The sequence below is a fragment of the Trichoderma asperellum genome, chromosome 6, assembly GCF_020647865.1.
Source record: "Trichoderma asperellum chromosome 6, complete sequence".
Lineage (NCBI taxonomy): Eukaryota > Fungi > Ascomycota > Sordariomycetes > Hypocreales > Hypocreaceae > Trichoderma > Trichoderma asperellum.
In genome coordinates, this window is record NC_089420.1 from 3273942 (window position 1) to 3301399 (window position 27458).

General features: G+C 45.7%; 8 protein-coding genes and 1 non-coding gene across 10 annotated transcripts; 5 read left to right on the top strand and 4 right to left on the bottom strand.

Annotated features, from left to right (window-relative positions):
• Positions 1-213: 213 nt before the first annotated feature.
• On the bottom strand, positions 214-2267 carry TrAFT101_010507 (uncharacterized protein; the record flags this gene model as incomplete). The annotated part of the gene is made up of 6 exons (XM_024902122.2): positions 214-392; positions 467-691; positions 758-1180; positions 1240-1617; positions 1724-1846; positions 2243-2267. 6 exons carry the CDS (start codon positions 2265-2267, stop codon positions 214-216), a joined length of 1353 nt encoding a protein of 450 aa, XP_024756305.2.
• A 2093-nt stretch (positions 2268-4360) lies between these two features.
• TrAFT101_010508 lies at positions 4361-4445 on the top strand. Its single transcript has one exon. It is a non-coding gene; the product is annotated as a tRNA-His (tRNA).
• A 2349-nt stretch (positions 4446-6794) lies between these two features.
• On the bottom strand, positions 6795-7433 carry TrAFT101_010509 (uncharacterized protein). The gene is made up of 3 exons (XM_024904508.2): positions 7349-7433; positions 7279-7292; positions 6795-7220 (listed from the first exon to the last, which is right to left on the bottom strand). The coding sequence occupies exons 1-3, from the start codon at positions 7378-7380 to the stop codon at positions 6967-6969; spliced, it is 300 nt and encodes a 99-aa protein (XP_024756307.1). The 5' UTR covers positions 7381-7433; the 3' UTR covers positions 6795-6966.
• A 1656-nt stretch (positions 7434-9089) lies between these two features.
• TrAFT101_010510 (uncharacterized protein) lies at positions 9090-10274 on the top strand. The gene is made up of 2 exons (XM_024907064.2): positions 9090-9695; positions 9779-10274. The coding sequence occupies exons 1-2, from the start codon at positions 9163-9165 to the stop codon at positions 9948-9950; spliced, it is 705 nt and encodes a 234-aa protein (XP_024756308.2). The 5' UTR covers positions 9090-9162; the 3' UTR covers positions 9951-10274.
• Positions 10275-10980: 706 nt separating this feature from the next.
• On the top strand, positions 10981-13635 carry TrAFT101_010511 (uncharacterized protein). Its single transcript, XM_024908935.2, has one exon. It carries the CDS (start codon positions 11424-11426, stop codon positions 13155-13157), a length of 1734 nt encoding a protein of 577 aa, XP_024756309.2. The 5' UTR covers positions 10981-11423; the 3' UTR covers positions 13158-13635.
• A 117-nt stretch (positions 13636-13752) lies between these two features.
• TrAFT101_010512 (uncharacterized protein) lies at positions 13753-20846 on the bottom strand. The gene is made up of 3 exons (XM_024902814.2): positions 17778-20846; positions 17390-17726; positions 13753-17340 (listed from the first exon to the last, which is right to left on the bottom strand). Exons 1-3 carry the CDS (start codon positions 20725-20727, stop codon positions 13794-13796), a joined length of 6834 nt encoding a protein of 2277 aa, XP_024756310.2. The 5' UTR covers positions 20728-20846; the 3' UTR covers positions 13753-13793.
• A 442-nt stretch (positions 20847-21288) lies between these two features.
• TrAFT101_010513 (uncharacterized protein) lies at positions 21289-22864 on the top strand. Of its 2 annotated transcripts, XM_024902123.2 has the most exons (2): positions 21289-21655; positions 21717-22864. In XM_024902123.2, exons 1-2 carry the CDS (start codon positions 21415-21417, stop codon positions 22808-22810), a joined length of 1335 nt encoding a protein of 444 aa, XP_024756311.2. In that variant the 5' UTR covers positions 21289-21414; the 3' UTR covers positions 22811-22864. The 2 variants fall into 2 exon arrangements, with proteins under 2 accessions (XP_024756311.2, XP_065985115.1); XM_066128988.1 differs by having other exon boundaries at positions 21368-22863.
• Positions 22865-23592: 728 nt separating this feature from the next.
• On the top strand, positions 23593-24379 carry TrAFT101_010514 (uncharacterized protein). The gene has a single exon (XM_024901221.2). The coding sequence runs from the start codon at positions 23833-23835 to the stop codon at positions 24292-24294; it is 462 nt and encodes a 153-aa protein (XP_024756312.2). The 5' UTR covers positions 23593-23832; the 3' UTR covers positions 24295-24379.
• A 456-nt stretch (positions 24380-24835) lies between these two features.
• On the bottom strand, positions 24836-26304 carry TrAFT101_010515 (uncharacterized protein). The gene is made up of 5 exons (XM_024911093.2): positions 26241-26304; positions 25917-26186; positions 25525-25866; positions 25099-25473; positions 24836-25042 (listed from the first exon to the last, which is right to left on the bottom strand). Exons 2-5 carry the CDS (start codon positions 26128-26130, stop codon positions 24888-24890), a joined length of 1086 nt encoding a protein of 361 aa, XP_024756313.1. The 5' UTR covers positions 26131-26186; positions 26241-26304; the 3' UTR covers positions 24836-24887.
• Positions 26305-27458: the final 1154 nt, after the last annotated feature.

The following is a 27458-nucleotide window of genomic DNA, read 5'->3' on the forward strand; positions in this document are numbered from 1 at the left end:
ATTGATATTTCGGGTATAGATAGATGTGATAATAAAATAGGAAAACAATAAGGGAATTATCAGTGATGCAAAAATTTACTTATATACGCCTCCGTCTCCGCCTACTTATACTAGCCGTGGGGCAAGCTCCGTTGATGATGCTATACAGAAACCCGAGCTCGGAATTCCCTTCCAACTTGGTGCGTTCACTAAGAAGAAGCGGGGGACGGACGGCTAAGATCCAGACCCAGGACCCGCTTCCCCAGAAAAACTGGGAGATTCCAGCTCCGCAGTCCATGAGTCCTTTAGGCTGGAAATTAAACGTTCAACAGGCCATCCCACAGACCGTTTACACGCGGACAGGCGGCGAATGACTTCTTGCCTGGTGGCTTCGGACCGTATGAATTTGCCGCCTGGGGAGATTTACATGGTTAGAATGGAGACAATGTGGGAGGCGGAGAATGAATAGTTAGGAGAAGGGGCTTACAATACGCAATAGGGCCGAAAGAGTTTACAAGGACGGATGGAATATTCGTTGTGAATGCAATTCCGCAGATTTCGATAGCGTAGGTTTCCAGTAAATCCCCCTTACTCACATCGGCGGTAATGAGTTCGGCGTCATCACATACGCTGGGCAACATTGAGAGCTGATTCAAAGGTGCAAATGCGGCAAGTATAGTGAGCGCGATGAGGGCATACTGCCTTGCAGAAGCTAATTGTGGTTCCAATGTCAGTAGTAGTAACTGCTGATAATAGCAAGAATTATTGCGAAACTCACCATGAAAGTCTTGTAGGAACCAGAAGCATGGCAATTCACCAACCGCCGATGGAGTCACACTCTGACTTCTTGAGAATGGTTTGACGTTTGATGGGAGCTTGTCGAGCCAAGTTTGAACCATGGAAACTAATCTCTCCCACTCAGGTTCTGAGATTTGATAGCCGAAGGCCTTGTTGATAACTTGACCAAGTATGAGCGTCATGGAGTGGAGCTGGTCTTGATCACCAGTCAAACTTGGAGCGGCAGCCATTGTCACTTCCATTTTTAATGGGCAGCTTTCAAATAAGCTAAAAGTAATATCCTCACGGAGGTAGTTCCAGAATCCAGCAGCTAGGAGACTTCCCGGGGGGCTCGCTGCAATAGAGTCTTCACACGATGCTAATGAATACGCGCCTTGAAGGTGTCTGTTGGGGTCAATGTCCTCTTCTGGACGTCAGCTCGGCTTTCAATCAGCATCATGGAAGGATCTCCCAATAGCTAACCATTTAAAATCTCGTATGATCGTAATAAACATACGGCCGCTAGGGCAACCCCGTTTCTCAGCAATTCGGTCTTTTCGTCCAATAGGATCAGGCGATGGACGCAGTGTCCATGATAGAATTCAGCTACTGCCTTTGCAGGCTTAGATTTCGTTGTTTGGCTCACATGCTCCGCAGACAAAGCAACTATGGCACTGAAAAGGAGCGGTTCATCCAGAGCAAGCTCAGGGACCCATGTGGCAAATAGACGTGAGGCATCGCCGAGGTCATACCACTTTGCAGGCTCCGCAATGTAGTTGTGAAAATACCAGGCCACATCTGGTGACTGAAGTGCATCTCGCGGATTTTCGGGGGAGGGGAGTTTTCTCTTTTCAGCGGCCTCTATCAAAGTCGTTGGTTTAGCTGGCTCCAGAGATGAGATGCTTGAGAATTAGGGGGGAGAACATATAGGAGCAGCCATAAAGGCTGAAACAAGGCTCCCACGTACCTTTAGAAAGACTTCCCGTCCCTGATTGATAAGAGTAGGCTGAAAACCTAAACGACTTCAGAAGACGCGCGCAGTATCTTCCAGACTTTCTGCATTGGCCACAGACGGGGGTGGCCTCATCACCTGTTAGACAAGAGCATATATTAGCTTGTCATATCCCGAGAGAGGATGACATTGAAAGCTAGTAGTGAATAGGTGGCTGTGTGATCCATGAAAATGACTCTGTGCCACTCACATTTAACCTTGCGACGCCGGCATGTGTCGCTGTGTAATATGGGGCCAACGGCCGTTATAATTAGTCACTGACGGAAGAATCGCATTCCTTTTAATGCTAGAGATGGCACATACCAGGCTATCGTATCAAAACATCAGTAAGAGGTATGGGAGCTGGGGACCAAATGAAAAGTAACATGGCCGCACACGCTCCGATGTAGCATGCGCTGTGCACACACTTAAAAGCAAAAGGGCTCGAGAATATAAAAGCTCAATGTGGATTCCTAGGAAAGATTATAAACTCACCCGCATTATTCAGTGCTCGAGGCATTGAGTCTCATTACTATACTATATGTTGAACTGCCTTCTTATGCAAAATTCTCATTCCATTGTTGGCCAATGAATGGTTAGGTAGCAAGGGAGTGCGATACAGCCTTAGCCAAGGCTGGTTAGATGCCTCTGGTTGTTTCGATTTTGGATTATTGAGGAGAAATAGAACTAGAGAATATAAATGGAAGACTTAACTTTCGAAAACGGCAGGCCTGTCGTATGATGTAGAAATCCTATGTCGACCCAACTCCAACTCGTATGCGAGGGTCTGCTCCATTTAGCCCTCTAGTATGTTTAGTCGTGAACTAAAAAGTCTGGGGCTCTTGGCGGATATCGCCCGCTTAACCGACAACAAGGAAGCATTAGTGTCTGGCTACCAGTACACTAGCCTGCTGGACATGCCGAATTCCAAACCTGCAGCTGCTCATGAGACTATTGGTCGGTTTGTAACGGGTTCTGCGGCCCTAGATTTATCAATGCAATATTGCCGTTCTATCATTGCCTTGTGGTGTTGCCTTTAGGCGTGGCGTACTTCTACTGAAGATGTGGCACTGCTTGTATGAGCATTATGCTATGGGCTGCCAACTAGCCCCCGTGTGTTTCTCACCACACCTTTACTGCCTCAGGCTATCCGCGCAATTCTAACATTCCTCATGAGTAATACACATATATTTGATGACGCCTATACGAGGAATTTTTACATGTATAAAATACCCCGAATGGGTAGCTGATAGACAAGGGCATAATTGCATTGTGGCTTTATCCTGTCCATTTTAGAGCTGCCTTTTTTTTGGAGCAAGGGCGAATGCTAAAATTGACGATGGCAAAGCTCTACTCTCTACTATCATTTATTCTTATCTGTTAGTTCCTTGATATATCAGAGTTTACGATATACCTTTAAAGCATACCATCACCATTATCGTATTTGAGTGAGATAACATCGTGTATTGCTACCTTTCTACGGAAAACATATGCCGAAATCACCTTTGCTCAGCTCCGTGGGTGTAAAGAAACATATCCAGCAGATAGGCTACAAAAATGTCTAAAAAAAACCTTGTCCGTTGGCTCGTACTGGTAGACCAGCGTCAGGTTCGAGCGTTACACTTGTCGTCTCATCGACCGGTGCATTTCTCACAACGCTCCTGGCAGTGCCACCCACGATAGCGCTGGTGCAGGCACTGGCTCCTAAGTCTCTGGTGCTGGTGCTGATGCTACCAAGCACGTAAGCATATTCGAGATGGAAGAAAACTATCGGAAGCAGCTAACAACGATGCTCCTCGTAAGAATTTGACGGCTGCGCCACACTTCTTAACAGTTTTGTTCCCGGCGGGAACACCAACGGCAACGGTCACGGTACCCATATATCATGCACTATTGGCAGTTTTCACAAGTATTGCGAAAAAAAAAAAAAAAGAAAAAAAAAACTGATCTTCGGCGTCAAGGCTCTTTGCGACGACGTAGTGTGGCGTAGTTTCTGATTCCACTAGGCATGGAATATATTGCCAGCAGCTCTTAGACCCGCAACTGTCCTAATAGCACAGTTGCCAGCATGTCTTTTAGCACTAATTGCCTTTTCCAGTTCCAGTAACTAAGACGCTGCTGCTTTGGTCTCTTCCGGTATATTCTTGTCTGGTGCGGCTGGTAACAGTGGTGTAGGTGCTGCTCATGTCTCCCTTATCTCTGTGCCCACCGGTTGCACCGTTGAGGGAACCAACTCTACTGATGTCAGAGCTTACTTATCTAAGTACAGCACTGTGTTGATCATTTTTGCACCCGGCCAAGATGATATATGTACTTGGGTTGGCAATAGGAGATTTCTGAACATGGCTGCCTTTCTACTGTCCCATCTAGACATCATTTACGCTATTGCTTTCAATGCCATTGCTTACGGTTAAAGAGATGAAAAGGCAATTGATTTTCCTCGTGGATAGCTTTCATACTATGCTTTATAAGTTCTTTCAGTATATACAGTTATTGTGTCACACAATGCAATTTACGTAGGCGAGGTCCTGGATCTTACTGTAGTGGTTAGATAGGTGGGTCGTATGTGTATTAAACGAATTTGTGGCGTGCATATCACCACCTCCAGTGCTAGCTATTATGGTCCAACGGTTAAGACATCAGTTTGTGGAGTTTCTACAAACCACTGAAGACCGAGGTTCGACTCCTCGTAATGGCACAGGACGCAATTTTTTTAATACTGCTTTTTTCTTCTTTTTGCATGTCGTAGGCTCTTTTGCGGAGAACAGCCAATTGGCTTCGCGTAATTCCTGTCTGTAAGAATCGCATTCTGACTACAGCAGCGAGCATGCATGATTTCCAGTAAAGTTATGATCAATTACATGCACATTACATATACAGCGAAAGACAAACAGATGCCATTCTATTATTATCTCTTAACAGATTGTGCCCAAGTTATTTATTGTATTTGCGTAACTAGGCTTAAGATACAGCGAGCTCTCAATTAGATGGAACAATATTACTACGGCAATGCTGATAATGCTTTGTTGATTCTTTTTGCCCGTCGCTAGATAGAATTCTACAAACACGTATATGCAGCCACTGCCGTACACATTTATCTGCCTGCAATCAGGTTTTAATTTGGAGGAGGCGCATGCCAGCAACAGCCAACGCCAACAACTCCTCGGGGGACACATGGCAATCCAACCGTGGTGTCATACTCGCCTTGGCAAAAGTCCGCGGTGACTGGGTCGCAACTACCACCAGCCCGTTCACATAGATTTCCTGGCCAGCCATCAGATTTTGCCATGCCTAGTGCAATGCGATTAGCATCTAGCAATGAGTTTAAAACGGCATTCTGAAAGTCACAAACCGAAGAGCGAAAGACTAGTGATATTAGCATCTTCAATTGACAAACAAGGAGCCAGGTGTGTGCTTACCCCAGGGCGGTAATAAAGGCTAAAGAGCGCATTATGAATATAAAACAGACGGTTGGTGAAATGTTGTTAATTTGGCTCAGTATGAACTAGGGAATTTGGAAATTTGATGCCCTCTTCCCTCGCAGTTTGTAGAGCAGGAATCACGCAATTTATAGACATAAACCAGTAACTATTGACGGAGGCATCACAAGAGACATATGACGTTGATCCAGACAGAATTACTCAGATATTACTTTGCTCACACGACTCGGTGAGAATAATATCTGCTGGCTTACTATCTACTGCTTAAAGCACTCCGTAAATTTGAATCAGAGCAAATGGGATACGGCTGCGGAGTATAAAACTTAATTTGTCTCGTATTATTTAATCATATCATATAATATCTAGAGTTCGTATGGGTTGAGTAGTTCTGGATTGTAGCAATGTAGCGTTACTACTATTTTCTATCATGGTGAGACCCTGTATACCCTAATGGGATACATCAGGTAAGACATATTTGATTCAGCACTATTCCTCAACGGCTATAGTATTTAGACTAACCGCCAAGATATACAGCCTATGCAGGGAAGATATTTCAATGGGTAGACGGAAGTCGGCTGAATTTGATCGGCTGATCGGACTTACGGCCCTTATAGTTAAGACCGTCGTCACATTACATTGGCTTCCAAGGCTTGACATATGTGAGGAGCGTCTATGTATTCTTACATTGGCGCGGTGAGGCTTCCCTACTGTGTAAGTATTATGCGTGAAGAACCAAATGATATAAGCTAGATGTGGTACGCATCGCTATGCGCTGATAACGTGCAAAAGTGTTGTTTCACCTATTGTCTAGCCAACATGCCACTAAGACTATACTAGTTTGCCGCATTTTCAGCACAACTGGAATGAATATTATTACTATTATTGTTATTGTTATTGTTATTATTATTATTATGCGATTAACATTTATTCTATAATCCAATGCCCAGATTTCTTGATCAGGTGTTATTTACATTGTGCTCTTGGAGCCGGTTTTTTTTGGCCCCGTTGCCACCGGGGGGGTTCGGGGGTGAGACGAATAATATTTTTTTTTTCTTTTTTCATTAGGCGTCACAGTTTTGGCATGGTTCTGCAGATCATATGCAAACTATTATGGTATTTTCAATTTTATGTGTAGAGAATAACGAATCACAAGCATGGAGGCGTTGGAGTAGCGCCGACTGCCCTATAAAACACTACAAACCTCAGTTCCATATAAGTCATTAGCCTATCAATTTCTAGTTTATAAAGCCACTGAGAGCCAAAATTTGATTTCTCGCTATAGCATTAATTCACCAAGGAGGAACTTGGCTCGACTCTTAGCCTCTATTGACCAAATTGTGCATATTTTAATATTCATGTCAAAATAGCTTTTCACATACATTATAGAAGCTATTTATATTGATCTGGTCTTCGAAACGCCTATGATACATTGTGGTATGCCGTTTTATGCTCGTAAGATATATGTAAAAAAAATTCACCGTCTCATTCTTGTTTGGGAGAAAGACGTACATCGAGTTGTTCTATTTATATCAAGCAGTTCGGATACACCAGTTTCAAATTACTGTAGATTGCTACAGCGCAGAATATGAGATTGGTAACAAGGTTTCACTCGTTATCCTTTATTCAAATATAATTCAAATATCAATTTGAAGACTATCTAGATCGAAGTGAAGACTATCTGGGTAAATGAGTTTCGTGTGCCGCCCTGGTTATACGTTCAAGACTATCTGGGTAGATAACTTTCGTGTAGAGCCAAGGCTATGCGCACTTAACTACCATTTAGTCCTTCTTGATTACAGGTGCGTGCCAGCAGCAGCCAACACTAAGAAGGCTTGAGGGGGCACAAGGCACGCCGGTAATGGGAGCCTCGTTGACGCCAGTGCAGAAAGACGTGCCCGCGATAATTGGGTCGCAAGTTCCTCCAATCCACTCACAGGGGTTCTCGGGAAAGTGGTCGAGTCTTCCGAACCAGTTGTCGAACCAGTTAACGGGCCAGTTGCCGGGCCACTGGGGAAGGATGATGGCCTGGGATCCTACAATGGGATTAGTATATATCAAGTGAGGTTATTTGGCTTTCCAGTAGCGACGAACCGTAGACGGCACAGCTAGAGAGGTGTTAGGCTTAGTACATAGTTTAAATTGACATCAGAGGTGTGCTTACCCGAGGATAGTGGCGAAGGTAGCAGAACGCATTTTAAATGTGAACTTGAGCTTGATGGATGATTCTGTGAAGTAAGACTGAAACTGAAAGATCAGAGAAGCTTGGTGAATTCATTGGCAATACTGGGAAGAAAGCACTCAATATATACTCGAAAATTAACAGTCATTCAGCAAACAGAAATTTGTGAATTTCGGCATCATTAGAGGTATGCGGCGTTCAATCGGACAGAATTCCTAAAAGAATACCATTACTCTCGTATATCAGTCGAAATAAGGTTTGATTATTTACGATATATGTTATAATGTAACTTGCCAAGCTCGCACAGATAGAGTGCTTCTGTCTTGTAGCATTATAACCTCTGGTATCATTTCATACTATCATTGTGAGACTATGCATATCCCAATAGGGCTGTTCTGTATACTACAAGAATCCTTTTACATCATGTGAGGTACTGTTTGTTTCAGTCCGACTATTCGATGATCACAGTGATTGGACTGACTCTTAAGACATGTATCAAGTTCACGTGGGAAAGGCATTCCAGGAATAGACGGAGGCGGCTAGTTTGCACTAGGAGATTAAACTCGGAGCATTTACGCCGAAGATCGTCGCAGTTGTGCCTTTTTTCACGAATACAGAAATGTAAGTCTGTATGTGATCCTATATAGGTGCTATAATGTTTTGAATACCGAAACGATGAGCTAGTACACCAGATATAGGCCAACTATAGCACATGGTTATTATATCATGATAATATACACAGTGTGTATGTGAGCTACCACATAAGAAGAGGGTACGTTGGTATGCTGACGTTGCCATTGTAAACAAGTTCAAAAGAGGGAGCCAATATGCCAACCAGCCTTGCCTATTATTGTACATAGTCAAAAGAGGATTAACAGGAATGCACCCACGGAGCAGGTTTACTAGACCCATTGAAATTAAACCCAAGCAAAGGTACGATATCATGAATTTGCTGTGAAAATTTATGTCATGATTCAATATACAGAATGCTAAAATAGACATCAACTATGTCGCAGCATTATACAAGCAAAAGATGATGGAGAAAGGAGCTCATAGTACCCATAGCTATTAAACGAGAAAGGCAGCATTAGATACAAGTAACATGGAAAAGCACATCGAGACGGATTCCCTTATGAAATTAATTCTTCCCGGCAGTGTCTTCTTGCTAACCTGTAATTCTGCTTAGGACTACCACTTAGCAGCCTTGGCAGCTTATTGTACTCCGGCAGTTCTATGAAGAGGTACATTGACTGCGGACAGCTCTCCATTACTCGGCTTGGGCCTTGAATGCGAATTTCTCTGCAGGGTTTGAGAAATCGCCCCTACTTGTTCATCTGCCAAGCAGTTTGGCCCGCCAAAGCGAGCAAAGCGAGATATGGATGTGGGCTTTTGACCCGCCTCGGAGTCGATTTCTAGACTCCGTTGCCACTGTGCGTAGTTCTATAACAATAGTTATACGTTTCCCTACCAAATATCATGCTCATAATAAGGTTATACAAATCATCTCGAAACGATAGCTATATCTATTATATTCGTGAAAATTAGTTAACTACTCTACTTACTAGCTTGTGAAGACTGGAATATTCTCTTTACAAGTTATCGATGGAGCAATGGCGCTGCTTAGTCTGGGTGGCTTTCTATATGAGTCATCAGCCTTATTAGTATGTAGACTATATATCCCGTGCAAGATAACTGCTGAATCAAGCAATGCCGGGAAGAAAAAGCGCCGAATACAAGTTGAATCCTTCGGGCCAGCCCTAATTGAAACTTTGTTTCTTGGCACGCAAAGCATCCCAATGGACACATCGCTGGGACCACTCGCCGCATCGGTCGAGCCGGCCCTTCTCCCGCCAAGGACGCCTCTACACGGCCGCTACACGTCTGTGGTTCCGCTCCACCCTCAGCATTGGCGAGCGATTTATAGACATCTCGGAGGAGAGGAAAATGCCTGGCGATGGAAATATATGCCCCTTGAAGGCTTCCTCACCGAGGAGATATGCGAGGCGACGATCACGGCATGGTCTGCAACAAAAGATCCCATGTACTATGCGGTACTTTCGGGCCCTGCTTCCGAGCCCACTTCGGAGCCGGCTGGCATCGTGTCGTACCAGGCAATTGTTCCAAACCACCGAAGAATTGAAATTGGATGGGTGATATTTGGGGACGTCCTAAAACACTCTAGAGAAGGGACGGAAGCATTTTTTCTCTTCATGAAGCATGCGTTTGTGGATCTGGGATATCTACGTGTCGAGTGGAAGGCCAATAATCTCAATGCAGCAAGCTTGGCAGCAGCTCGGCGACTGGGATTTTCGTTTGAGGGGGTTTTCAGGTGAGTCTTGAGATGACGATTTACTGCAAATGGCCCATTCATTACGAAATGGTAGATATGCTAATTGCTTGGCGGTGACTCAGGAAGCACATGATTATAAAGGGCAGACACCGAGATTCGGCCTGGTTGAGCATATTAGATGACGAATGGCCTGCTGCTCGGAAGGGATTCGAGGCATGGCTGGAGGAGTCGAACTTTGATGAGAATGGAAAGCAGAAGAAAGGACTAAGCGAATGCAGAGATGAATCGCAGTAGATACGTTTTTGTAGACATCGGATTGGTTAGCTAGACGCTTCATAGACTAACGGGACGCTGATCCCGAGATTGTTGTTTCTGTGGCAATAGATATTAGATGATGTGACGTCGCAGCGTGACGTTGCAGCGCCGGCAGCTGATGGCGATGATGCACAAATTTTGGCCGTCAATAGGGCTGATGATTAGGCGTGATAATTCGCCGATTGACTATGAGCATGAACACGTACAGTATTTCTGCTGAGGTTCGAAATATTTCTAGGAATTATAACTCAATGAAGGCGTTGTGGAGTAAGCAAACCATCGGAGTCTAGAATTGTGTTTCCCCGGCACTAAGAAGAGATTAACACCTCAATAACAGAGCTGAAGTCCTCATGGCGCTTTTAGGTATACAGCTTTCAGCGCCCTGTGGCCAAAGTTTGTCCGATGGCGAGGAGCTCTGCGCCGGTCCCTTTGGCGTGGCCAAACCAACATCCGAAGCCAATTGGACGGACGCGCGTCTGCGACAAGTTGACAGCTGCTAATTGACAGCTAAATACGAAGCATAATGAACATAGAGTTGACTGGATATTTGATGCCAAAGCTCAATGGCAAGTTGTAAAAAATATGGCCTCGGCTTCATTTGATGTTCAAAATGTATAGTGGTTGGTTGCTGTTAGTAGTTGCCACATGAAGAAGAGTTAGTTGTAATTGATGTGACAGGCATTATCGTGTCACTCATTAAACGCGCCTGCCAATGGGCTGGAGCGGCGCATCAAAAGAGCCGAAACCAGGCTTAAAGCTGATCTGCTAAGAAAAAATTAACCAGCAAAAGCAACTCCCTGAATGGCCGAGTCTTGGAATGGGGCGTCGAGAATCCGACAGCCACCAACTGGCCATTGGACGCCATGGCTGGGGCAATGGAGCACGGACGGCATCTCCGGTTCGCTTGGCCTCGCAAGCCGGCGGCAAAGACTTTTAAGTAGGGCGAGCGCTGTAAGCAGACAAGAGCCAGTTGAGTGAAAATACGTATTAGACGCGGATGGCCCAGAAATAGCTCGTACTCCATAAACCGAACGGCTGGACGGCAGGAAATGCATTGCATACGAAAGCGAGGCTAATCCCCTGGCTTTTCTTTATCTTGTGGTCTCTTGCTCCTTGCCTGGCCCCTTTTTAAAGACTGGTTTCTGCTTTGAGCCTCAAAGCAGAGAGAGAAAGAGAGGGAGAGAGAGAGTGGGATGAAAAACTGATTCTATCGCTTGCCTGCGAGAAATCAGGAGTAATAAGCTTGGTGATGAGGAGCCATTTGCTGATCTCCCTCGCCGAGCGGATCTTCGGTGCAGCTCTCGCTCATCGCTCCCAGTCTAATTCTTGCTACGTCTTCGATTATTGACCACTCATCTCCATTTCTATTTGCAAGTCGACTGCCTGGCCTCTTAAGACGTTTAACACAGCCTCACTCAACCTCTCGACTAATCGACGCGCTCTCTGCCTCCCATGGCGCCAACCCACAGCGACACAGCCTCAATAGAGGAACTACGGCGCGCTCCGTCAGAACCTACTGCTGCGGCTGCAGGAGAGCGACCAACCCAGACAGCGCCTATTGGCACTGGCGGCGATGGTAATGCCGTTTGTGCCGACGATGCTTCTGGTACTACCAAGAATGGTGGTGATCCGGATGGAGTGCAGCAACAGCTTCCCCAGGACGATGAACAGCGGCAGCATCCAGAAATACAGCAGCAGCAGAGTTATCATCGCGAGGGAGTTTCCACGCCCGTGTTAAACGAAAAGTGCGACGCCTCCATTGCAACACCCAAGACAGCCGTCTTGCCGCGTGCCACCACATTCGGATCTACATTCACCACATTCACCACCTCATCTTCCACCTTTGGCCTCCTTTCGCCTGTTCCTGCATGCGACATTCCTGAATCGACGCCACCAGATCGCGTCACCCTAGTTAAGGCCGAGAAGGGAGATGGCTATGTGCCCCAGAGCAACAAGTTGAAGAACGACCTTTACCCTGCCGTTGGTTACCTGGAACTAGCTAATGCAGGCGACTTCGCTGCCAATGTGTGGAACTCATACCCAGTCCCGGTCTATGCAACCGTCTTTATGGCGGTTGGAGCAACATTTGCTGGCATCATGTCTGTCTTTGCGCTTCTGGACTCGCGGCGTGCCTGGCGAAATGTGAATTTTCTCCGCAAGCAGCGACGCGAGTTGAAGGAGACGCGAGCTCGCAGAGCGGCAAAATCACAGCCCACAAGGGATTTAGATGTCCTTTTGTCTGTCATCTTTCGCGAACTTGGTACAGAGGGTGTCAACCGCTGGATGCTCAACATGTTTATGGGCGTCGGTGCTGTGCTCATCTGTGTAGGCACGTATCTTGCCATTGCTGGAGCCAACCCAGGCATCTTCTTAGCCAGTAACCTCCTCTCTGGATACATCGGTAATGCGCCCATCGCCATCTTTGGCGCCATCAACTCTTGCTGGGCATTCTACATCTTCTGTAAGGCTCAGGGGCATATCAACGCAGCTGCTAGGGCCATTCCCGGCACCCAATCCCTGGCTCTCATAAAGAGGCGCAGCAGGAACGTGCAGATTTACGCTTCCATCAATGGCACTGCCACGACTTTAGGAGGAGTCGGCTCCATGATCACCGCAACACGGTGGTGGGGCTACGTCATATTAATACCTGTCATCTTGGCCTCGGTGTTCTGCAATCACTGGTGGCGTACCAGGGCTGGTTATTCACGCAGAGATTTGGTTCCCTTTGGATTGTCGATAATGAGCGTCGATGAACTGTCTACAGCCTTGGAGTTTGCTGCCAGAGCACAGGTTAAGATCAAAGAGCAGAAGAAGACACCGATCAACCCATTTGTTTCGGACCCGTCGTCTCTGCGGTCTATACTTACATTTATCCAAGAACAGGAATTGCTCGAACCCTTTTGCATGCGGCTTGTTGAAGATGCAGGCTTACGGACGACTATCGGTTATCCCAATAATCCCGCAGCAATTGAAATCCAAGCCGCTTCTCTGCTGAATCTCCCCAAAGAGTGTCACCCGGCAATTATCCAGGTTGCTCAGGACACGGTTCGAAAGACCGGGCCGAAACACTTCCAATATCGAGAGCGATATGCGGCTGAACTGCTTGGTACATACCTTGCCATTTCGCGGCAAGAAGCGAAACGAAGAGAGAGGACCGGATCTCAATCTGAGAAACCTAGACGGTGATGGAAAATATAACATGGAACGGATATATTTGTTTTGGGCTTAGAAATATCATGCATTGAAAGCGAGCGAGCGATTCGCCAACAATACTTTTTTTTTAATCTTTGTTCTACTTTTCTTTCGAAACGCATATTTCGGCGCAGGTACAGGGACTTCTTTGGAGCATTAGACACTGGTGCCAGGCTTAGGTAGCATTTGAATACTAGAAAACAATACGCAACTACCTGAGAGAGTTATGCATCGACGGATTCATTCTGGCACATCTTATTCCGTGGTAACTTGGAGCTTTCAAGGCCATGTTGTGACTGTAGCTCTTCATTATTAATCTGAGGCAACCATACACAAGGGAGCCGTTCATATGAGCAAGATATTTGCAGCAAGAGAATGTAGATACCTACAGCTGTAGCCATGGAATGTCAACAAATACGTTAACACAATTCTTGTTTCAATCTACATACTAATGGTAAAGCTTGATCTAGCCGGATGGATGACTTTAACTGGAATAGTTGACTGATCAGATCGGGTGGTGACCAGTTGGATAAAGATCATTCATTTAGCCGGGATCCTGGTCATTATGCGACGCTTTAGACGTCGTTATGGGAGGCAAAGGTATTCAATTTGATAAAAAAAAATCTCAAACTACTGCATATGCTTTTCAATCTCTTCATTCGATAGCCAATGTGACCCTCCAGCACAACGATATCCATCAGCCTGCTTAATCCAATGGTATCCCACAGGGCAGGTTCCTAGGGCCATCAGTTTTGCCTGTTTCTCCGCTTCCCTTTTTCGCCGTTCTTCTTCCTCAATCAGCTCGCGAACAATTTTTTCTCGAGCTTCATCTGTCGCATGCTTCTGAGCTTCCTTGAGCTTACGATACTCCGCATCTCTTCGTTCTTCTTCTGCTTGATCTTTCTGAAGCTGCTCCCAGATTTCGTCGCTTACACCGGCGTCTCGTACAACTTTGCGACTGCAGCTACTCTCTGGCGACTCAGGCGATACAGGTGTCCATTGAGACGATCCATCTTCATCAGTCAGATCGCCCTCATTTGTGTTCTGCTGAGTCTCTATGTTTGTATTTGTGCGAATTGATAGAGCTGGCACAGAAGGAGCTGATGGTGTGGGCGAGAAATCTGCCTCACAATCATGAAATACCGGCGGAGCGGATTTCACCATCTTAGACTGCCGGTCTTTCAGCATCTGATTGAGCGCTTGAAGGACGTGTTTCTCCTCCACTTTAAGAGCCTCTGCTTTCAAATCTATGGCGTGAAATACATTTCTGGCTAGCTGTTTGACATCTCTTGCGCTAGCCCAGCCTTCTACAGCAGTCAAGGACTTGATAGTAGCTGTACATCTGGAGAGAAATAATGCAGACGGGCGTTCCAAGCAGCTGATGTACAAGTCTTTGCCTTTACTTTCGAGCTCTACTTTTCTCTTTCGCAAAAGATCAGCAAGCAGCCCGAAGCAAGCATCTGGCTTGAGCGGCTTGAAGTCGATAGTCTCGGGGAAGCGGCTGGTCAGTCCAGGGTTCACGGACAGGAGGCGATTTATATCGTGCTCGTAACCCGCCAGAATAATGATGAGTTTGCCTTGATATTTGGGCTTGGTGACACAGTCCACAATCTCATCAATAGCTTCTTTTGCAAATTTGCCGTCGGCGAATCGGTATGCCTCATCGATCAATAGTACTCTTCCGAGAGACTTTTCAAGAACTTTTTGGACTTTGGGTCCGGTTTGGCCAACATATTCGCCTATCAAGTCCGTAGCCGAGCATTCTTCTACCTTGGCTTTGTCAAGGAAGCCCATGTCGTAGTACACTTTGCCCATTTTTCGCGCTGTGGTTGTCTTTCCTGTTCCTGGTGGACCTCGGAATAGAAAGTTGAATGGGATTTCTTCCTTGACGTCTAGACCGAGATCTTTCAACTGCCGCACCTGTTGTTGGATATGTTCGAGCTTTTCGATGATATCTTCGCGTCCGATATCATCTTGGAATAACTGTCGCACATTCGTATCCTTTCGCGTGCTTCTGTCGAAGTCCTCATCAAAATCTTCTGCTTCTATCTGATTCTTCTTTTTCATCTTTCCAGCTGAGAGTCGCTTTTGATAAGAGGCCTTGGCTTTGCTTAGCAGATTCTCAACCGCACCACCGTTCCCAAAATTAGCCCTGTTGCGCTCTCGGATAAGAACCTCGAGTGCAGCGGTTTTGCCCTCTCCGGTAGTGGTAAAGCCAGAAGCCTTCAATTTATAGTCCAGTACCTCTCTGAGGGCATCGTCATCAAAGTCTTCAAAATTAAATGGCGTGTCCACTGAGAATCGACGGCTGAGACCTGGATTAACATTTTGGAACATCTCTTCCATCTGCTCCTGATAGCCGATTAAAATTACGCAGCGGTCATCACCAGGCACATTCTGTACATCGGCGACAATAGTGTCTATAGCTGCCGTCTTGTAAGGGTCGGAAGTGGAGCCTTTTCCGCCGTATAAGCCATATGCTTCGTCGATCACAAGCACTTTCCCTATAGTTGCAGCCAGAATACCCTTCGTCTGAGATTCTGATTGTCCTAAATGAGCACCGATGAAGTCTGCGTAAGTTTTGAGTACTACCTCTCCATTGGATAAGAGACCAAGATTGGCAAGAATTTCTCCGTAAAGCTTAGCAACTGTTGTTTTGCCTGTTCCTGGCGACCCTAAAAACACTCGATTGAGCGTAAACTGTATAGGAGGCTCTTCATCAAGCTCTCGCTGATAGTTGGTTTTGATAGAGTCAAGTAGTATCTTCACCTGTTCTTTGACTTCCCTCAGTCCAACCATCTTGTTTAATTTTTGCCATGCATTGCAATTTTGAAGGGACAACGATGGCTCTGGACCAATAATGTCCTCTTTAGTAAAAAAGAAAACGTTTGGCTTTTTGCCAGATCCGATTTCACGTCGAATCCTAGTTGCTTGCCTCTTTTTGATATTTGCTAAAGCGTTTTCAATAGCGCGGGCATTCCCAAACCCTTCCTTGCCCCTTGCCCGCCCGACTCTGCGGGAAGCAATACGAACATAGAGGCCGTCCAACCCATCTTCGACCTCCATCCTGTTGGCATATGTGCGATTTATCTGACGCTTGAGAATTTGTTGCAGCTCGTCATTGGTGTAGTCTTCAAAGTTCATTGTAATAGGAAATCGGCTGGGGAATCCTGGATTATGTGCAAAGAAAGACTCCATCTGTTTAGAGTATCCAGCAAGAACAAAAGAAACCTTTCCCCTAAGGTTTTCCACTTCGGCAAGCAGGAAATCCAAGACAGCCTTACCACCAGGACTGTTTCCAGACGAGAGCTGATAGGCTTCATCAATGAAGAAAACACCTCCGCCGTTGTCTTTAATCTTTTCAAGGAGATCTTCACATCCTTTGACGCCCATGTTCGCCAGCTTGGACCCTGTTGTCTCCTCAAAGCAGTCACCGGAGATAGCTCCAAGAGTAGTGAGAAATCTACCCCATATACGGGCCACAGTCGTTTTACCAGTCCCTGGATTTCCAAGAAGGGAGCAGCTAAATCTCGAGTTAGAAAGAGACGTTCCCTGACGGATAGCAAGGTCTATTTCAGTTTTTCTTTCGAGAAATTCTTCCTTAACTGACTCTAAACCAATGAGGTCCATTAGTTCATCTAGAGCATCATTGCATGCCCCAGTATCGCGCTTCATATCTTCCCATTCCTGCGCTGAAGGGCCAAAGCTATCAGAGCTTGCAGGTTTCTGATTTTGAAGCTTTTCGCTGGGTATTTCTGATTTGGCTTCTGCTGACTTGGCCGCAGCTAGCCTTGCCTTTGTTTCCTTCAGACTTTTCAGCTGGACTTTCTTCTGCGCAAGCTCTTTCGCTTGATCTTCCTCTTCTTGATTATATTTCATCTGGCGTCGATGGTGATCCAGCTCGTCCTCTATCTCCTTTAGCTCACGACGATATTTTTCTTGCTGTTCTTGCCTCTTCTTCTCCATCTCTAGGTCTCGTTTCACTCTCCGTCGAGTCTCTTCATCTTCTTTTGCACAAGACTTGCAACCTTCGTTTTCTTTTCCGCACAAGTGCTTCACCTTGTGGCCACGTTCGCAAATTTTCTGAACCATTTTAATGCATGGAACTTGTGAATGGTTGGACACGCGATGGCATCGGCGTTCGCACGAATGTTTCCCACAGCTAAGAATAGCACCACTAAATAATTAGTAGATGTCGGATGAAAGTTTTGGAACTTTAGACATACCATAGCTGAGCGCATCCTCCATCGGGACAGTGCTGATCAAAATCTTCAGGCTTCTGGAGTAGAGTAGATCGATCAGGATGTTTCTCACAATGGACGGGAAGTCCGTCGAACAGGAATCCTTTTTCTTTCATCGCATCGAAGTAGACTTTCCAGATTTCATTGCCCTTTTTACTAGCCAAGAAAGTATTCATATTACCAAACAGGATAATTCCATTTCTTGCTCGTGACAAGAGCACGACTAGTCGCTCACGAGCTACGAGGAAACCGATGTCACCTTTCTTGTTGCTTCTGGCTAAGGATATTATGACAATATCACTTTCTTCTCCTTGGTAGTTGTCTGTAATTGTCAGCAAGTATACTCAAGCGCCTGTACATGCAATTTTCTTACCAATAGTCGACAAGCGTAGTCGTCCTTTTGCAGTTTTAGCAGCCGCCTGTGTCATTAGCCCAGCTCGCACTAGTTCGTGAGTGTCCAAGTCATTCAAGTAGGGATCATTTATCTCGCTGAGTTTTTGTCTTAAAAGTGAAAGCTGACCCATATATGGAGTCAAGACAACTATATCCTCGGAACGGTAGCCTTGTAGACTTAGATACTTGACCGTTTTCAAGACCATGTCAGCTTCAAATGTGTTCTTCTTGCTGGCTTTTGAACTTGGATCCCGGCGATCAACAACGTTATCTAGCTGCTCCTCCGGATGTTCGTGGTGTACAAAGATGACTCTCTCTCGTAATCCACGTAACTTTTCCCGATCGAGTGTTTTTGGCATATCCTTGAGCTCCTCATAAGCTAAAAGTCGTGAAAATTGAGAAATGTCCGGATGGCTACGATGTTGCTCCTGGAGAGTGGTAAATTGGTGGCCTTGTCTAATAAGACGTTCAAAAAGAGAAACGTTGAGATCAAAGCCTTCGCCTTTTTCCACAGAAAGTTTGTAACTGTTGATCTTGGGACGAAGCTGCTTATGGTCACCAATCAGTATCAGTTGCTTGACAGATGGGCCGAGAGATGTAATAATATGCGCCTCTAGAATTTCTCCAGCTTCTTCGACAAGAACAATATCTGGTTCAGCCGCTCGTATGATAGATTGATACATTGCCGCACCTGTGGTAGTACATCCAATGATTCTCTTGCTCTTGACTATGTTTCTCTTGTTTTCCTTGAGGAGACTGTCTATCTTCCGATAGTGGTTATTTGCTGTCTCTGCTAGCTGTGCAAACTCGTTGATCTTTTCCTGTTGAATTTGGCTCTTCCACATATTATGAAGCGCCAGTCGAGTTTTTGGTGGAATCTTCCAAACTGCCCAATGTTCAGCACTCATATTTGCCGCGAGCATGCCCAGAGATCGCAGCGGTTTTCCCTGAACCCAATAATCGTAGACGTCGACAGGTCGCAGTATCCTGTTCTTTTTTCCTGCAATTTGCTCGCCACTAGGGACTTGAAAAGCGTCCCAGAACCTCAGTTCAGAATCGAAGAACTCCAACATATCCAATATTTCGTGTGGTTGGACATGTGGATTAGTTAGCTGATCTCTAAGACGATCTAGCTTTATCCTTGTATCCTCTTGATCCACTCTAGTAGCATTGAGCATTGCTTTAGTCTCAAGGCTGAAACGAAATTGAGGCTCTCTCGCGAGGCCATCGATTCGTAACGCTTCTGTTCTCGCAGAAGCTTTCGATCCAATACGAACCATGTCACTTTGTGGAATGCCAACATTCATCAAATCTTCAAGAAATTGGTCCAAGGCATGGTTTGTATAACTTAGGACCAAGATTCGAAAGTCGGTCAATTTCATAAGGGCTTGGGCAATGATAGCTCCGATAAACGATTTGCCCGTTCCTGGTGGGCCCTGAATCTGGCCTACAGGACTTTCCAGGCCGTTGATTAATGACATGAGTTGCGCATCTCGAATCTGCACTTTGATACCCAGTTTACTCTCTAAACTGAATGATTCTTGACGTAGCAGTGCAGATTTCAGGCTTAGGACGAACTCGTATAGCCTTGGGGGAGCGTCATACCGAGACGGAGGCCCTGTCGGGTCGAGGATGACATTCTCGATCGGAATCTCTGTTATTTCTTTTAATCGTTGTAATATTGGCTCATAAGCAAATGTTGCGGTATCAACGACGTAAAACTTGAGTTGATGGCAATTTGGACCCATGAGTGCCTGAACCGCTCCCTTTAACCCAGGATTATCGGTGAATTGTATCCCGATCTTTGGCGGATTTTGGATAAGCCAGTCTTCATTCCGTACGATGGAGCCAAAGGCGATGATGCTTTTATCCAAGCAAAGAGCGCCGACAGAATTGTGCTTCACAATGTGTCTGGAGTCTTCGAGATATCTCTTCTTGGCTTCTTTAGTGCGTATATTTTGAGGAAAGCTGATACCCTCTTGACACTGAAGCAGTAGCGTGAATGGTTTCGCTGATCGATCAGCTCCAATATCATAATCCACCAGATTCAGGGCACCAAAGGCCAACGGTTTACGTCTAGCCTTTTTTTGGCCCCATGCTATTTGTAGATCTTCTTTTAGATCTGCAATCATATCTTCTCGTAAAAGACGGAAAAGCCAGCCAAGATGGTTGATCGCACGCTCATCCCTGGAAACTTCAAATACATCATCCAACCGTTGCAAAAAGGGATCCTCTTTTGAACTAACTTCATCTGCGGTGGGGAAAATGGAAATTTGGCGAAAATCTGCAAAGTCATTGTCGTGCCTGCCACCAGGGCTGTAGTCCATCCGAATTGACGCGGTTGCAGAGCCTTTTCGGACTTGGATAATTTTGTCAATGCGGTAACCAAGCGCCCGGACTGCCTCGGATGGTGAACGTGATAACGACAGCTTTCCAGTAAGTGACTCCACATCGTGAGAAAGTGCCAATATCTCAGGCGATGAAGAAGACACGATTTCCAAACAGAGAGACGCAAAAGCAATCAAGCCACTATCGCTAAGCTGATTGGATGTATAGAGGTCGAGGAATGCAGTCCAAAATGTGGGAGGGGAGAGTATTTCCTTCAATAATCTCTCAAGAAAGTTGCCATCATTCAATATTTTTACCTGAGCCTGGCATACTTGATTTATGAAGGTAGCTGTTGAAGACGTGATGAATGCAATTGAGAGATTGCTGCGAACGGCATCTCTTACTGTTTGCGGGCCATCTTTTCTTGCAAGTATGCATTCCATGCAAACTGCTGCAGATTTGTGTTCGCATATAACGTCAACTGCCTCAAAGAAGAGCTTGGCGTCGTGTGAGGATTGTATAGCGCGATCGCCTTTAATGAAAGAATAAAAAATATTCTCGAGCCTGGCAGCACGGCCGGAGAGAGCAGTTTTGGTAGCCATTGTGTTAGCTAAATCAGTTGAACAAGTAAGTTGCCAAGAATGTTTAATCGTTAGGAGTTTTATGAATTGGAATCTGTGATATATATATATTCGTGCGGGCCTGTATATCAAGTCAACAAGGTGCACACGCTATCAGCAAATAAAGACATTTGGTTTATACGTCAACCCAATTCTAGTGAATATCGCAAGGCAGCCTTGATGCCTGTAGGCGGCCTTGCTGCATCTCGTGTTACATGAGTGGTGGGGGGAAGTCTCTTCTTGTTGGATGAATCTCATAGGCCTCCCGCAGCCGCGTCACAGCCTGACCATCTGATTCGGCCACGACATAGACCTTTGACCCCTCGTTAGGCCGTAGCGGCCTTTCAGAGGCCGAATATATTGGGGTACTTATGCTGTGAACAGCCGATTCCATGCCAATACAGTGAATATCAAGTGTTGGCCCAATAGTGCGGCCCATTTCGCCCCAGCGCGTTTGAGACCTGTAGATAAGCCATGGGCTGTCCCAAGGTTGCATTCGCATGAATCAGTTTTCCGTGGTAGGCCTCCCAATTTCCATCCAAGTCTTGGAGAGGTGATGGAGAGCAATATAAATCTTCCTGGTGTACTCAATTTTTATTGTTCACTATGGTAGTGTGAACTACGAGAGCTGAAAGATTTGCATTCATTTCATACGCTAATATCTGAAGTATGTCCTACAATAAAGCGCGACGTGGTCGAGGAAACTTTTGGGATACCAGACCTATAAATCCTCTAGTTCAGTTGAAAGAATCACCATTTCCGCCTCTCGGACGTTTGATAGAAGCTATTGATGCAAAAGCCCTAGAAGATATTGACGGCGATGAATGCACGCATTTTGGAATCAAAGATGTTAAGCCTATAGCATCATATAACTGGGTTGATCAAAAGGCTCCAAAAATAATTGTTCCTGGTATGCATACATTATTATGTTCCATGGTAGGCGCAAAATGTCTGAATCCAACTTCTCATAGGTCGTCCGGCTCTTTGGAAACCACTGACCGATCATCGAAAGCTTCAAGAAGATAACGGCGTATATTATCGCGATCAGAATTCAGCCTTCTTCTCAAAGCACCCTCTTGAACCCGCGATCGTTTCCGTCATGAAGATGCACCCAGATTCATTTGACATTGATATTGTCGGCTGTAATAGTACTTTTGGAAACCTTTTGCGTTTTGTTCGAGGCGTTGAGAGCACTTTCCGTATGCTTGTTGAAGTTGTAGGCAAAACTGTGCATCTAGTGCGAAGAGAAAATTCGCCAAAAGAGCAGATGATAGGAGTCAGAGGCTATGGACATGCTTTCCCAGACGCTTATACCACATGGGCGCATGATGTCCAGCCGTCTAAATCGCATCACAGAATTATTAGATGCCGATTTGGAAAGCTTGATTTGCTGATGCGGCAGAGCTCAGATGGCTACATTGAAGAAGATAATGATAAGAGCCCATCGACTGCTATGCCATCTCCAGCTATCGATGAAGACATAGCCAATCTCCTTGGAGATCTCACTATAGAGCCATCGCCTACTAAGTCGACTAAAATTGGACAGCTTGAAGTAGTCGATGGCGGTCAGCTAACGCCACAGTCATCTGCCTTTGATCTAAAGACTCGCTCAATAAAAGCCATCGATAGAGACACTCTTGGAGAGGAACTGCCGCGCTTGTGGGTTATGCAAATCCCCAATTTTATACTTGCGCACCACAAATATGGGACTTTCTGCAACATTGAAGTTTCTAATATCCGAGATGACATTGAAAACTGGGAAAAATCTCATCAGGCAGACTTGCGCCGTTTAAGCGCTCTCCTGCACCGCATAATTTCTATGGCATTGGAGAAAGAAGGCACCTTGCTGGAAATTGTTAGGGTACAAGAAGGTGTCTTAGAGATTCGAGAACGCCTCCCAGAGGCAGGTGTAGCATTTTCAACAGAGGTGAAAGAAAAGTGGTTGAAGTGGCTTGAAGACACCGAAGAAGACACTGAAGAGATTGATGATGATAGTGATAGTGGCAGCGGTGATTTCACTGAATGCAATGAGGAATGCGGATATTGTGGCAAATGTAGCTCTTGACCTCATTACGTTATTTTCTGATAGCTTGAATTACTACTTTCATTTCTACCGGACTCTTCGCTTGATAATCGTTTCTTGTCGCAACTTTGTTTTTCACTGGGATCAGTACCAAGTATGAGCGAACATTGGCATAAAGTATGAGCGAACATTGGCATAAAGTATGAGCGAACATTGGCATAAAGTATGAGCGAACATTGGCATAGCAGAATCAATATTTTTGAACATTGCGGTCGTGAAATTGCCTACTAACGGCTGATCAATCCGGAGACATGGAGAACAAATAAAGAAAGTCTTTGGCCTTATACTTCGCGGTTGAGAAACTAAACGCGAATTCGGATATCCACATTCGCCGAAGTTCTTTATATCCTATTCCATAATTTGACTTCCTAATAAGATCTTAAGCTTGAGTCCTTCTCAACTGTTAATATTAGAGCTATTTATGCGGCTGATTAGCAATTAGCAAATAAACATCGGTCTAAGTGGGATAGTGCGAGCTGGAGGCGAGGCGAGGATGAGTAATCGGCCACTCCGCAAATAAAGAAGCACGAACTTGAGAGCGAGGGCGAATTGGAGCGACCTTTCGGCCCATCGGCTTACGGCTCGCGAAGATCGTAGCTAATATGGATATTTGCTTACTTCGTGAAATCAATATCTAAGCTTAACTTGGCATGTCGTATCCATAGGCGAATAGGCGTCGGGCGACAACTGCCGCTGGACACCATGTCTCTCATGCAGCCACATGAGGCTACACTACATGCCGTGTATATAATGGTCTCAAGATCCCATCCAACAATCTGTATTCGACAGCAGATATTCAATTCAAGGTCTCTTACACAGGAATTACTCTTTCAGGAAAACAACATGGCTGCCTTTAAGAATCACGACGAATTCTGGAAGCCGCTTTTCGCGACCCCCAAAACACCGCCATCAGCCTAGAGCCCTCCAATGTAAACAAGGTCATCAAGAGCGGGGCCTATGATGCTGATCCGGATTTGTATTACACGAAAACCCAACTGTGGGACATGGAGTACAACAAGGCACACAACCCAGGAAAATACTTGCGGCACATCTTGCGGCCAGGAAGTGTTCGCGTCTTCAATGTGCGCAAGGATGGCCCGAGAGAGATATTTGTCCGGGTTTCAGACCAAGCAACATGGGTGGATCCTTCCAAGTACAGCACAATTATCGAGCAAGTCTTTATAGACAACGAATCGCAGCGAGAATTTTTTATTGGTATCCCAGAAGTCGAAGATCCGGAGGGCAAGAGGATTGTCACTGGACCTCAGGTGCTTTTCCACGTCGAGCACTCTGCCACTGGAACTGAAGACGAGCCGCTCAATGTTTGGCGTATTGTCCATTTAGACAAAGATGAAGATGGAAAGATTAAGGAGGTATTTGCAAAGATGGGGGCTTCGCTGTACCTTAGAGAATTTAACGAGGTCTATATTCGCGAGGATTTGGGCAAGAAGCTGAACCGAGTTTGATGCTCGTACATCGCCTGCAAAACATATAGTAGTGGAGCATATGCCTAAGTCTTTTAACTATGAGAGCTATTCAGCGTATGCTTTCTGGGCAGCTAGCGCTACCTCGCATGTTGTTTCGGTATTTAGCCCAGCATTCTTTGTCTAGGAATAGCAAACTCTTTCATAACTTGTTTATCTGATGCTTTGACTTTCAAATTACCGATTTACCATTGCTCTTAACACTCATAGTATGTATGTACTCACACAACATTTAAGCTACTTAGCTATCGAACATCAATTTTGAGAGATACCCAATGGGTTCCCAGATTGAGAAAGTGGAGAAGTTTTCAATTTTCGGGCCCCTTTAAGTATACTTAAGATACACCAACTTGAGTTATCAATACCCGGTCGTGTAAGCTACGTAACTTAAGAGGTGTGAAGCTTACAGCTGCTGACACTAATTGGTGGAAATCACCTATAAACGTTTATAAGACTACCAGAGGTACCCAGGTGCAAGTAGATGAAGCCCCCTGGATTATTAACTCAGTGTATTACTTTCGCTCAATTGGTTGACAGCGATTTATTAAATCAATCGCTACATATTTAGACTCTATTTACGCTTGTTTGCTCAATGCCTCCCGGCGAGAAGTGCTGTTGGGGTCAAAGTAGGGTCTCTCGCCCACGCCAACAGCTCGGTTGCCAAAGCGCTCACCCAAGCCTGTATAATCGTAGGTCGCAGTGTGGAACACACTTCGGTTATCCCAGATAGCTGACAAATTACGTTAGCTTTCATCTCTTAAGTAAGTCATAAAGGACGATACATACCAATATCGTTGGGGTTCTGCCAGCGGAATCGCACTTGCAAATCATGGCCATCATGGACAAGGTCCAAGAACCACTGTCGCAGTCTGTTGCTCTCATCTTCGGTCACTCCGTTGATGTGCTTGACGTGACCGCCAACAGGGAAGATACTCTTCCAGCCAGTGACGGGGTTGGTTCGCACAACGGGGTGAATAGCCTTGAGTTCAGTGCCAATGTTTTCGGGGGCGCCACGAGGCTTGCTGTAAAGCTCAAAGCCACCACGAGCAGCGATTTCGTTGAATGAGGGTGTTTGGAAGGTAGCTGTCAGAGATTCAAGGAATTTCTGATAAGGCTCGCTAATACGGTCGTAGATTTCGTAGCCAGAAGCCCAGAGGGTATCTATATCATGATTAGAATCACTGTTGAGCGAATAAAAGCGAGCTTACTTACCGCCTCCAGTCGGTGGAAGTTTAGTAAGGCGAAGAGATGTGTAGTCGGCTGGAGCAGGCTCAAAAGCAATATCGCTGTGCCAGCTGGCAGCCTTCTGCTTCTTGGGGCTGAGCTCTCCTGGGCCAGTCTGCTTGTAGAACTTGTCGAATTGAACTGAGCTGATAGTGCTGATCTCGGGATCACTGCCACCAAGCTCGCGTTCATTGTTCAAAACAGGGTGGATGTGCAAGCTAGATGTAGCAGGACGTCCGGTTAACCTGCCCAGTCTTAGAATCAGCTCCTTCTGGAGGTCGTTGGTGAGGTTGTCTTGGGCACGGAAAAAGACGACGCCACGCTGTGAAACTATAAAGAGTTAGATGAAATGTTCAAGGCTTCTTTCAAAGATGACTTACTAGTGACAGCGAGGTCCCGGATAAGCTCATCGGAGTTGGGAGCATTCAGCCACTCTACAAGATTGGCCTTGGGGAATTCACGGCCGATTACTGGAGTGATGTCAAAGGACTCATATTGATCCAAGGTGCCAGCAAGGGGTACAGGCTGCTGAGCCTTGGTCTTTATGGGTAAGTCGTGAATAATAGCAGGTGCTTCAACTGCTGCGGGAGCCATTATTGCTGCTGTGCTTGGATAACGGTAAAAGGCAGTAAAGGCTCGATATCGGTCTCCTATTTCGATGGATTAATTCGAATCACACAATTTTGCTTTGGGACACGACGAACAGTTATATACTAGTCTTCGCACCTCAATATCTTTTTCAGCTGCTGCTACATTTGAGTCACGCCGAAACCAACGCCCTTTGATATCAGCACCATTATCCTTGCTGAATTGATCACCTTTCTGAGCCATCTTTTAGCCGTATTCACCCAACAAGCTATAAAGTGACGCGTTATTATACGACATCGGCTGCCAAATTGCGTCAGTGAGGGGAGAGAACCCTCACCAACAGTCCTCACGACATATAGAGTCGCAGACTTGGGGATCTCGGCCATTACAACATCAGACTTGTAAAGCATGCGATTGGAGGATTCGGTCGGGTCCTCGGTGCAAGCAGGCCGTTCACGAGCAGCGTGTTCAGTTACATTGCATGGCATCTGGTTCCAGTCGGAGTAAAAGCGTCTCTTTGGGTTAGAACTGCTGCATCTCCAAGGCCAAGTGCCGGAACCTCGCAGACTAGCCACGTCTCCAACGCGACGGCGCGGACGTCTCAAGACTAGGAGATATCGCACCATCCAATAATCACAAATAGACTTTTTTTTTCTGGACGTGACGAATTCAAGCATAATCAGCTGCGCTCTTTGAACGCGGGGGTGCTGCAGAGAGAGCCCCTCAGCTTGTGAAATCACATCAACATCTCATGGAAGCACGACAGCAAGCACGGCCAATTGTTAGCATTAGGCCGTCTACATGGAGCAAGGGTCTCTGTTATGGAAGTCGCACGCGGCATGTCGCCTTCAGAGGGATAAAATCTTCCCGGTATCCCTATCTAGGCTGCCCGTACAATTCACTCGAATTGCGTGCTTCGGACACGTTTTGGGGGGTTGAGGATGTGCGTGTTGCCGCTTGTTGAAAGGATCATGGTGGTGATTGCGTGATTGTGGCCGCCACTCGCATAATGAAACATCATAGATAAGGTGCGCTATACTACACAATGCTAGGATATGTCAGCTTCAAAAAAAAAAAAAAAGAACAATAAGGGATTTTATACAAAACGCTGGAGATAATGGGGGGAAGCAATTGATGCGAATAGTTAGTTGTTCCAATTTATAAGTAGTTAGTTCATCGCGTCGAAGTCATCGCTCAAAACACCAAAACTCCGCAAGAAAGGGACAATCGTTCAATTTAGAAAATGTACTATGTAGCCAACTCGGGCTTAAACCCCAAATGACAAAAATTATGCTGCCAAAACCTGTATCTGAATACGCAAGCGCACATGCATA

What these genes read in the sequence shown, in the direction of transcription:
- TrAFT101_010509 (XM_024904508.2), bottom strand. Translation starts at nt 7,380, where the DNA reads ATGCGTTCTGCTACCTTCGCCACTATCCTCGG.
- TrAFT101_010515 (XM_024911093.2), bottom strand. Translation starts at nt 26,130, where the DNA reads ATGGCTCCCGCAGCAGTTGAAGCACCTGCTATTATTCACGACTTACCC. An exon ending in ACTTCCACCGACTGGAGGCG is followed by an intron (nt 25,474 to 25,524) that starts GTAAGTAAGCTC and finishes ATCATGATATAG; the next exon opens with ATACCCTCTGGGCTTCTGGC. An exon ending in GCAGAACCCCAACGATATTG is followed by an intron (nt 25,043 to 25,098) that starts GTATGTATCGTC and finishes GTAATTTGTCAG; the next exon opens with CTATCTGGGATAACCGAAGT.
- TrAFT101_010514 (XM_024901221.2), top strand. Translation starts at nt 23,833, where the DNA reads ATGGAGTACAACAAGGCACACAACCCAGGAAAATACTTGCGGCACATC.
- TrAFT101_010512 (XM_024902814.2), bottom strand. Translation starts at nt 20,727, where the DNA reads ATGGCTACCAAAACTGCTCTCTCCGGCCGTGCTGCCAGGCTCGAGAAT. An exon ending in ACTACGCTTGTCGACTATTG is followed by an intron (nt 17,727 to 17,777) that starts GTAAGAAAATTG and finishes TGACAATTACAG; the next exon opens with ACAACTACCAAGGAGAAGAA. An exon ending in GGAGGATGCGCTCAGCTATG is followed by an intron (nt 17,341 to 17,389) that starts GTATGTCTAAAG and finishes CTAATTATTTAG; the next exon opens with TGGTGCTATTCTTAGCTGTG.
- TrAFT101_010510 (XM_024907064.2), top strand. Translation starts at nt 9,163, where the DNA reads ATGGACACATCGCTGGGACCACTCGCCGCATCGGTCGAGCCGGCCCTT. An exon ending in TCGTTTGAGGGGGTTTTCAG is followed by an intron (nt 9,696 to 9,778) that starts GTGAGTCTTGAG and finishes GCGGTGACTCAG; the next exon opens with GAAGCACATGATTATAAAGG.
- TrAFT101_010513 (XM_024902123.2), top strand. Translation starts at nt 21,415, where the DNA reads ATGTCCTACAATAAAGCGCGACGTGGTCGAGGAAACTTTTGGGATACC. An exon ending in TCCAAAAATAATTGTTCCTG is followed by an intron (nt 21,656 to 21,716) that starts GTATGCATACAT and finishes AACTTCTCATAG; the next exon opens with GTCGTCCGGCTCTTTGGAAA.
- TrAFT101_010511 (XM_024908935.2), top strand. Translation starts at nt 11,424, where the DNA reads ATGGCGCCAACCCACAGCGACACAGCCTCAATAGAGGAACTACGGCGC.